The 10,970-nt window shown below is 49.1% G+C and overlaps 1 protein-coding gene across 13 annotated transcripts in view; it reads left to right on the plus strand.

Moving 5' to 3' along the window:
• Positions 1-640, plus strand: part of GRID2IP (Grid2 interacting protein) — a 43,290-nt gene extending 42,650 nt beyond the window's left edge. For all 13 annotated transcript variants that reach the window (XM_065541650.2, XM_074034405.1, XM_074034403.1 and 10 more), the window contains one exon: positions 233-640. In XM_065541650.2, coding sequence (XP_065397722.1) covers positions 233-304 — 72 coding nt within the window. In that variant the 3' untranslated portion in view covers positions 305-640. The remainder of the gene's footprint in view (positions 1-232) is intronic.
• Positions 641-10,970: the final 10,330 nt, after the last annotated feature.

The raw sequence follows: 10,970 nt of genomic DNA on the forward strand, positions 1-10,970 counted from the left end.
GTGGAGACCTGAGGGGCCCTTTTGGAGAGGTGGGGACCAGAGGCCAAATGAAGGGATCCTCCATGAAGCCAGGGCTGGGAAAGGGGCCCCCGTGAGAGACACATCCCTCTAATCCCCTGGTGGGGCGGGTTGCAGCCTCAGTGCTGGCTGTCTAGTGTGGGAAGAGACAGGGAAGGCGTCACAGGTTCCTGGGACCACTGACCACCCCTACCTCTGTGTTCCCCCTCCCCAGCGAGCGCTGAGTGACCTGCAGGCCGGGGAGGGCCCGCGCAGCTCCGGGATGGTTTCACCCCTGGCCTGGTGACAGTGGCCACGCCGCATCCTCTGCGGCCTGAGCAGGGAGATGGAGGCCGAGAGGGCAGCCCAGACACTGCTGAGGTCCAGGGCCACTACACCCTAGGCTCCGAGCACACCGCCAGCCTCTCCTGCAGCTACCTCAGCCGCCGAGCTGTGGCCGTGCCCTCCTCTGCCAACCCTTGTTCCTACCCCCAGCCCTGGAGCCAGATGCCCTAGGAGCGGGTGCTGAGTGTACCTGCGCCTGGAGGACCATGCTCCGTTGGCTTCCTGGGCCCACTTCCCGCCTCGCTCCTGGGCTGTCAGGGACACCCAGAGAGTGGATTACAAAGTGGCCACATTCCTGGGACATGTGGACCTTTTTTCTGATCCTGCTCCTAGCGGGTCCCTGCGAGGAGGCCGACACCCTTGAGCATGACCCTGCAGGTGGGCGCGAGACGGGAGAGGGCGGAAAGCAACGTAAAGGGGCCCTGGGGATGGGCACGCCCAGCCTGGGCCTTGGAAGCTGGCTTCAGAGACACAGGAGAGAGAGGCCTGGGAGAGATGCAGGGAAGGAAGGACTGTAGGAGGAAGACCTCCTATGTCAGGCTGCAGAATTGAGGTTTCATGCAGTGGACAAACCCGAACCTGTGTAGAAGTGGCCCAGTTGGAAGTGGGGAGCCTGGGAGTGGAATAGGCATAGTCAAGGTAGAGCATACAGAATGGGGAGGTGTTGAGGCAGGAGGTGAGCAGGATCTGGTGGCCGACTGCCAGACTTCTCACCTGGACGGATGGTGATGTTCCCTGGAGCAAGTCACGAGACCAGGGCAGGTTTGGGGGCAGATGACACAATCTGGGATGTGTTTGGGACCCAAATGGTTATTTTCCATGTGCCTAGGCATACAGCAGGAGGTACCTGGGTACCAGGAGCAGGAGCAGGTGGCGTGGTGGGCAGGGAGGGAGGGTGTGTGAACTGTTTCACCTTTTTTTAATTATCCGATTGGCAGATCCTTGCATCAGACAGCTTCCCTCATTGCACCTTTCTTTTTTTTTTTTTTTTTTGGAAAAGTCTGAAATGGGCTTTAATCCTGTCTCTTGGATTCTTTTTCTCCCACTGCAATCAAATGGCTTGCATTGCACCTGGGCAGTACTGGTGACCTGTTCCATTCTTCCCAGTCTCCCCTAGGCCCCTCTTGGAAGCCATCTTTGCTTTTTTGTTCCTTGCACACAACTACCATACAAAAACGTCAAAACCAAAATATATACTGCAAGGGGGTTGTGGCTAGTGGGATACATTTCTCCCTAGCAGCTCAAGCGGAATTGTTTCCGAAAGTTCCCAGTGCCTGTGTCTCTGGGAAACATGTCAGGAGGTCAGTTAAAACCTCTGCAGTTTGGGCGCGGTGGCTCATGCCCGTAATTCCACCACTTTGGGAGGCCGAGGCAGGCGGATCACCTGAGGTCAGGAGTTCAAGACCAGCCTGGCCGACATAGTGAAGCCCCGTCTCTGCTAAAAATACCAAAAATTAGCCGGGCGTGGTGGCACGCACCTGTATTCCCAGTTACTTGGGAGGCTGAGGCAGAAGAATTGCTTGAATCCAGGGGGCGGGGGTTGAGCCAAGATCCTGCCACTGCACTCCAGCCTGAGCGACAGAGTGAGACTCCATCTGAAAAAACAAAACAAAACAAAACAAAACACCTTACATGAGTGTAGAAATTATAGACTGCAACAGGCGTGATCTCCAGGCCTGGTTAGCCCACATGGCATTTTCCTGCAAGTTAGAAACACGTGTCCATTCCAGGGGTCCTAACCTCTTGGTTGCACAGTGTGGCAGGCCAAGCACCAGCTGGGTTTCCTCCCTAACATGCCTTGTATTGGTTTTCTGTTTGCTACAACAATAGTGCATAACAAACTGTCCCAAAACTCATTGGCTTCAAACAGCAATCACTTCCTACTCTGAAGTCTCTGGGTCCCAGTTCTGATCTGAGCTAGGCTCTGCATCCTTAGTCAGCTATGAGTCAGTGAAGCAGCTTTGGGAATCAGGCCAGGATATCTTATGTCTAGGGCGTTTGGCTGGAAAAGCTGGTAGAGCCCTGTGGGGTCTCTCATTTTGCACCCAAATCGCCAGGATTCTTTTTATGAGGGAACCGGGGGTCAAAGAGCGTGAACAAGCAAAGGCACAGAAGATGGCTTGAGGCTGAGGCTCAGAGCTGGTACACTGTGCCTTCTGCCACAATCTGCTGTCCATCCAAATGACAAGGCCAGCTGATTCTAGGGGAAGGGAAACAGGCTCTGCTGAGAGATGTCGCAAAACCACTCCACACAGGGTGTGGATTCAGGGATAGATGGAGGATCAGGACCACTTTTGCAATTAATCTACTACATACCCTCTTGGCCAGGGGTGCAGATCCCAGCCTCCTTAAAATTCTCAATGGCCTTGGTGCTGCCTGGACCCAGCACAGATCTCGTTCCCCATCCCCATGTACTCACCAGGTGGCATGCTTCTGTCTGTCTTACCTGGTCATCCATGAATTACCTGACCTCTATCCAGACACTTAATCCAGGCCGGGCGCAGTGGCTCATGCCTGTAATCCCAGCACTTTGGGAGGCCGAGGTAGGTGGATCACTTGAGGTCAGGAGTTTGAGACCAGCCTGGCCAATGTGGTGAAACCTTGTCTCTACTGAAAATACAAAAATTAGCCAAGTGTGGTGGCACGTGCCTGTAATCCCAGCTACTTGGGAGGCTGAGGCACAAGAATCACTTGAACTTGGGAGGCAGAGGTTGCAATGTGCCAAGATTGTGCCACTGAACTCCAGCTCTGTTGACAGAGGGAGACTCTGTCTCAAAAAATAATAATAGTAATCGTGCCACTGCACTCCAGCCTGGGCGACAAAGCGAGACTCCGTCTCAAAAATAATAGTAATAATAGTAATACATAAATAAATGAAATAGATACTTAGTCCAGTAGGCAGTGTGGTCTGTGCCTGCCTGGCAACCAGTCTCACCCTTCTGCTGGGAAAAGCTTCTTGTTTCTCCTTTCAGAAATTCTCTCTCCCCTACTCCCAGGGCCTGGAGCTCGGGTAACTGGATAAGGATGATCCTTTGACTCTGGCTGTGTGGCTCAGAGTCAGTCCAGGCCTCCAGCTGGCACTGTTTGAAAAAGAGACTCACTTTGCTCTGGAATTTCTGGGTGTATAGAAGGTAGGAGTCAGGAGGGGCTTCCAACACCACCACATGAAAGTCACCTGCCTGGATATAAAGCTAGTACAGAAGAGAAAAAGAGGGGAGAAGATCACCATATACATCCCACTGTCCCTGGATCTAGCCATACCTGAAGCACACACTGGACCTGTCGGTCTTCAAGCCAACAGATTCTTCCTCCGTTTAAAAGAATTTTAAATGTATTTAAATTCCCTGGCTTAGGCTGGTTTGAATGGTTGCTATTACTTACAACCCTGAAAGGGTTAACTAACAGACCCATTAACAGATGCTGATGGATGTTCAGTAGTCAGTGAGAGCTCTTCCTCCATACACACATTGGCCAATGCTTTTTATATTTTATATATTTAGTATTATTATTTTGAGACAGGGTCTTGTTCTGTTGCCCAGGCTGGAGTACAGTGGCACGATCTTGGCTTACCGCAACCTCTGCCTCAGGTTCAAGTGATTCTCCTGCCTCAGCCTCTGGAGTAGCTGGGATTACAGGCACGTGCCACCACGCCTGGCTAATTTTTGTATTTTTAGTAGAGCTGGAGTTTCAACATGTTGGTCAGGCTGGTCTCAAACTGCTGACCTCGTGATCCACCTGCCTCAGCCTCCCAAAGTGCTGGGATTACAGACATGAGCCACCGTGCCAGGCCGGCCAATGCTTTTTAATTGCCTACTACGTGCCAGGTGTATTGCTGGGTACGAACATCTTAGAAGGCAGCCTCTCTGAGTTTGGTTACCTGGGGTTATGTTTTATGGTGGTTCTACCCCAGAGTCCGTGCAAAGCCCTGTATGCGACTCAATATCTGTACCACATCCACCCGGACCCCCTAGTTCCTCACCAGGTGACAAGGTGTGAATGCAGGCACTTATGCCTCAGGAATGCATTTATCTCCAATAATACTAACAAAATAACGTAGCCTAATGATATACCACCTTTCCAGAGAGTGATATCCGTTAATGTTTGTTTGTTAGTGTGCTCAGTGTTTTTACGGATTTCATTTCATTTTACTTTCACAAAAAACCCTCCAAGGTAGATTTCATTATCTCCTTTTTGCAGGTAAAACTCTGAAACTTAGGAAGGTTATGTGACTTGCTGGATCTAAAACCGAATTCTGTCTAAATCCAAAAGCCCCATCCTCTGAGTGAAAATAGCTGATATATATATATATATATATATATATATATATATATATATATATATGCACTCTAAGAGCCACACATGCTGGGGGTTTCAACATAAAGCCCTTACTTCTTTTCTCTCTTCCTGTTCCCTCTATTCGTTTGCTAGGGCTGCTATGATAAAATACCATAGACTGGGCAGCTTAAACGGAAAAAGAAATGTGTTTTCCCACAGTTTTGGGGGTTGAAAGTCCAAGATCAAAGTGTCAGCAGGTTGGGTCTCCCCCAAGGCTGTTCTTGGCTTGCAGACAGGCTTTCTCCCTGTGTCTTCACTTGGTCTTTTCTCCCCAGCACTCCCTGGCATTTCTTTCTCCTTCTCCGTCTCCATCTCCTTCTCCTTTTTCTTCTCCTTTTCCTCCTTCTCCTCCTCCTCCCTCTCCTCCTCCTCCTCCCTGCCACCCTCCCTCCTCCTCCATCCTCCTCCCTCCTCCCTCTCTTCCTCCTCCTCCCTGCCACCCTCCCTCCTCCTCCATCCTCCTCCTTCCTTCTTTCTTCTTCTTCTTTTTTTTTTTTTTTTGAGATGGAGTTTCGCTCTGTCGCCCAGGCGGGAGTGCGGTGTCACGATCTCGGCTCACTGCAACCTCCCCCTCCCAGGTTCAAGTGATTCTCCTGCCTCAGCCTCCAGAGTAACTGAGATTACAGGTGCATGCTGCCACGCCTGGCTAATTTTTGTATTTTTAGTAGAGATGGGGTTTCACTATGTTGGCCAGGCTGGTCTCAAACTCCTGACCTCAGGTGATCCGCCTGCCTCAGCCTCCCAAAGTGCTGAGATTACAGGCGTGAGCCACCGCACCCTGCCTTTTTTTTTTTTTTTTTCCATGAAGACAGGATCTTGCTCTATCACTCAGGCTGGAGTGCAGTGGTACAATCATGGCTCACTGCATGATTGCAGTAAACACCAAGTGATGCAGAGGTATGGAGGATTGCTTGTGGATTCAAGCAATCCTCTCGCCTCAGCCTCCCGAGCAGCTGGAACCACAGGCATGTAACACCATGCTCGACTAATTTTTTTTTTTTAATTTTGTAGATACGGGGTCTTGCTATATTGTCCAGGCTTCTGCCTCTTTGATTAAGGAAGCCAGTCCTATTGGATTAAGCCCCCTCCCGTGTGGCCTCATTTACCCTTAATTACCTTTCTCCAGATACACTCACATTCTGAGATACTGTGCATTAGGACTTCCACATAATGAATTTGGTGGTGGGGGGAGAGCGGTACAATTCAGTCCAGAACACCATCTTTGCAGGTGCCAGAGATATAATAGTCCCAGTCTCAAGGAGGCCTCAAAGATTTCTGTATGAGTTGACGATGCTTCACAGGGAAAAGATTCTATCAGGCACAGGCTGCACCGTGGCTCATGCCTATAATCCCAGCACTTTGGGAGGCCAAGGTGGGTGGGTCTCTTGAGGTCAGGAGTTTGAGACCAGCCTGGCCAACACAAAGAAATCCCATCTCTACTAAAAATACAAACAATTAGCCAGGCGTGGTGGCGGGGGACTGTAAATCCCAGCTACTCAGGAGACTGAGGCAAGAGAATTGCTTGAACCTAGAGGCAGAGGTTGCAGTGAGCTGAGATCGCGGCGCTGCACTCCAGCCTGGGCGACAGAGCAAGATTCCATCTCAAAAAAGAAAAAAAGAAAAAGAAAAAAAAGGTTTTATCAGACAGGATTCTCCCACCCCATGCCTCTTCTACAAACTTGTATGCATCTGCTCCCGTCCTCATCACAGGGCATCCAGGCCTCCCTCCCCACTCCTCCAATTCAGAGTGAATTCCCTGTCTGTGCTGGGCACCTGCCTTCCCAAGCTCTCAGTCCGTCAGTGACCACAAATCACTCTCAACTAGCTCTTTCCCCTTCACTTGTAAATATCCTCTTCCCACTGCTGTCCACACAGCATGCTGGACAGTTCTAGACCTCGGCAGCTGCTGCCCTCTCCTTCCCCTTTTCTTTACTTTTTTTTTTTTTTTTTTTTTTGAGACGGAGTCTCACTCTGTCGCCCAGACTGGAGTGCAGTGATGTGATCTCGGCTCACTGCCTCGGCCTCCCGAAGTGCTGGGATTACAGGTATGAGCCACTGCACCCGGCCTACCCAGGTTCTTAACAGATAGTTTTACTGGGTGCTATGGTTTGGATGTTTGTACCCTCCAAACTTCATGTTGAAGTTTGATTCCACTTTTTCCAACTGGGGCTTGGCAGAATGGCTGCTGCAAAGAAGGGTGGCGAGAAGAAGGGTCATTCTGCCATTAGTGAGGCGGTGACCCCAGAATACACCAGCGCATCGGTGGAGTGGGCTTCAAGAAGTGCCCCTCGGGCACACAGAGAGATCCAGAAATTCGCCATGAAGGAGATGGGAACTCCAAAGGTGCACATTGATGTGAGGCTCAACAAAGCTCTCTGGGCCAAAGGTATAAGGAATGTCCTACACCACATCTGTGTGAGGTTGCCCAGAAAACGTAATAAGGACAAAGATTCACCAAACAAGCTCTATGCTTTTGTTACCTACGTACCTGTTACCACTTTCACAAATCTATAGACAGGCAATGTGGATGAGAACTAACCACTGATGGCTCAATACATTAAGTAAAATTATTTTTAAAAAAGAAATTTGGGCTGGGCGCGGTGGCTCACGCCTATAATCCCAGCACTTTGGGAGGCCAAAATGGACGGATCATTTGAGGTCAGGCGTTCAAGACTAGCCTGACCAACATGGTGAAACCCCGTCTCTACTGAAAACACACACACACACACACACACACAAATTAGCTGGGTGTGGTGGTGTGTGCCTGTAATCCCAGCAAAAGTGAAAATAAAATAAGAAATAAAAACAAGACAAAAAAATATATGAGAAGTTTTCTTTTTTCTTTTGGGTAAAGACTATTAATTGGTATGTAATGGACTGTATCTACCTTCCTATATAAAAGGGTGTTCTGTATTTTTTTTGTTTTTTAGACAGTCTCACTCTGTTGCCCAGACTGGAGTGCAGTGGTGTGATCCTGACTTACTGCAACCTCTGCCTCCTGGGTTCAAATGACTCTCCTGCCTCAGTCTCCTGAGTAGCTGGGATTACAGGTGTGCGCCACCATGCCCAGTTAATTTTTGTATTTTCAGTGGAGACTTAGGTTTCACCACGTTGGCAAGACTGGTCTTGAACTCCTGACCTCAAGTGATCCACCCACCTCGGCCTCCCAAAGTGTTGGGATTATAGGCATGAGCCACCGCGCCCGGCCTGGTGTTTTGTCTTTGAAATCACTTTGATGGACTGCCTGTGATGCTCATCACAGTGTAGTCTGATGCTGATTCATTAATAAAACTATTTCATTCTTTTTTTTTTTTTTTAAGATGGAGTCTGGCTCTGTCGCCCAGGCTGGAGTGCAGTGGCCAGATCTCAGCTCACTGCAAGCTCCGCCTCCCGGGTTTAAGCCATTCTCCTGCCTCAGCCTCCCGAGTAGCTGGGACTACAGGCGCCCGCCACGTCGCCTGGCTAGTTTTTTGTATTTTTTTTTGTAGAGACGGGGTTTCACCGTGTTAGCCAGGATGGTCTCAATCTCCTGACCTCGTGATCCACCCGTCTCGGCCTCCCAAAGTGCTGGGATTACAGGCTTGAGCCACTGCACCCAGCCCTAAAACTATTTCATTATTTTCTATATTTGGAGCAGAAGTTTTACTGGGTTAGCAGGAGATATTATTTTCATTATTTTTCCCCAACAGTTACAGTGAAGACATCAGCCAAGGTTGCATTCATCTGAAGGCTTGACTGGGGCTGGAGTCTTCTTCCAGGATGGTTTAGTCATTTGGCTATTGGCAGAAGGCCTCCTTCTGGCTGCTAATAAGAAGACTGTTTCTTACCACGTGGATTTTTCCAGATGGCTGCTTTGGTGTCCTCATGACCAGACAGTTAGCTTCCCCCAGAGGGAGTGGTTTGACAGAAACGGGAGGAAGCTGCAACACCTTTTAGACCTAGTCTCAGAAGTGACAAGTTGGCATCTCTATCATATTCTTTTCATTAGAAGTGAGTCAGCCAGGTGCAGTGGCTCATGCCTGTAATCCCAGCACTTTGGGAGGCTGAGGTGGGCAGATCACGAGGCCAGGAGTTTGAGACCAGCCCGGCCAACATGGTGAAACCCCATCTCTACCAAAAATTTAAAAAAATTGGCTGTGGTGGCACACGCCTGTAATCCCAGCTACTCGGGAGGTTGAGGCAGGAGAATCACTTGAACCTGGGAGGCGGAAGTTGCAGTGAGCCAAGATTATGCCACTGCACTCCAGCCTGGGTGACAGAGTGAGACTCCATCTCAAAAAAATAAAAAAGAAGTGAGTCACCGGCCATGCGTAGTTGGCCAACTGGACAGCACATGCCTATTGTCCTGGCTTCTCAGGAGGCTGAAGTGGGAGGATCACTTGAGCCCAAGAGGCTGAGGCTGCAGTGAGCTATAATCAAGCCACTGTACTGTAGCCTGGGTGATGGACCAAGACCCTCTCTCAAAAAAATAAGAGTCACTAAGTCCATCCCATATTGAAGGGAAGGAGAATTCAGCTGCCTCTCAATTGAAGTGTCATATCCAAAAGCACTGAACTATTACATATAAGGAGTGCCAATAATCCGGTTAACTAGTATTACAAATCCAAAAATTATCACACATTAGTCCCTGCACAAGAAAACTACAAGTACCCTGAAATCTTGCAGCTCTTCTGTGAAAGAAATGTGAGAGTTTCCCAAATGTGACAGTGGCCCTAAAAATTTCCAGGGTATAACCAAAACAAGTAGAGAAGATAAAAGAAATGTTTTCGCACTATCAAAAAAATTATTTTTCAATCAACCATGCTAGAGAAAAGACAGTTTTTCTATTCTTGCTATAGGAAATATGAAGAGGCAATCAAGGAGTGTACAGTGACAAAAATGTAAGAAAAAGCCAGGCACAGTGGTGTGCACCTGTAATCCCAGCACTTTGGGAGCCCAAGGCAGGAGGATCACTTGAGGCTAGAAGTTCAGGGCTGCAGTGAGCCATGATCTTGCCACTGCACTCCAGCCTGGGCAACACAGCAAGACTCCATCTCTAAATAAAATAAAGACAAATGGGAAAGTTCACGATCATTATTAAATTTTTCTATTCTTTACTTAGAATGATGTTAAACAGCAAACAAGAAACAGCGCAAGTTGCAAAAGAGACTGCAAAAGGAAAAAGCTTTATCTTTTAGAATTTTAACAACAGTTTTCCGCATTGCTTTTATTTACTTATTTATTTTTTTGAGACCGAGTATCGCTCTGTCGCCCGGTTGGAGTGCAGTGGCGCGATCTTGGCTCACTGCAACCACTGACTCCGGGTTCAAGCAATTCTCCTGCCTCAGTCTCCTGAGTAGCTGGGATTATAGGCGTGCGCCACCACGCCCAGCTAATTTTTGTATTTTTAGTAGAGATGGGGCTTCACCATGTTGGCCAGGATGGTCTGGATCTCTCAACCTCATGATCCGAGGGCCTTGGCCTCGTGAAAGTGCTGGGATTACAGTCCTGAGCCACGGCAGCCGGCCTGCCATTTTTTTTTTTTTTTTTTTTTTTTTTTTTTTTTTATTGAGACAGGGTCTCACTCTGTTGGCTAGGCTGGAGTGCAGTGGCGGAATCTCCGCTCAATGCAGCTTTTGGCCCCTGGGCTCAAGCGATCCTCCCACCTCAGCCTCCTGAGTAGCTGGGACCACAGGTGCGCACCACCGTGCCTGGCTATTTCGTTGTTGTATTTTTAGTAGAGACAGGGTCTTGCCACATTGCCCAACCTGGTTTTGAACTCCTGAGCTTAAGCGATCCTCCCTCCTCCGCCTCCCAAAGTGTTGGGACTACAGGCATGAGCCACGGCACCAGGTCCTCGCCCCTGCCCTGCTTTTTGAACCGGGAACTGTGCATTTTCCTTCTGCCCTCGGTCCCACAAATTATGTAGCAGATCCTGTTTGTCGGCTTTGTTTTGTTTGCAATTTCTTGTGACGTCCTCATCCCATAGAAATGTTTACTTTTCTTTTTTTTCTTTTCTTTTTTTTTTTTTTTTTTTTGAGATGGAGTCTTGCTCTGTTGCCAGGCTGGAGTGCAACAGCATAATCTCGGCTCACTGCAACCTTCGCCACCTGGGTTCTAGAGATTCTCCCTGCCTCAGCCTCCTGAGTAGCTGGGATTACAGGCGCATGCCACCACGCCCAGCTAATTTTTTTTTTTTTTTTTTTTTGAGACGGAGTCTGGCTCTGTCCGCCCAGACTGGAGTGCAGTGGCACAGTCCCAGGTCACTGCAACCTTCGCCTCCCAGGTTCACGCCATTCTCCTGCCTCCGCCGC

Source organism: Macaca fascicularis, chromosome 3, assembly GCF_037993035.2.
Source record: "Macaca fascicularis isolate 582-1 chromosome 3, T2T-MFA8v1.1".
Classification (NCBI taxonomy): Eukaryota; Metazoa; Chordata; class Mammalia; order Primates; family Cercopithecidae; genus Macaca; species Macaca fascicularis.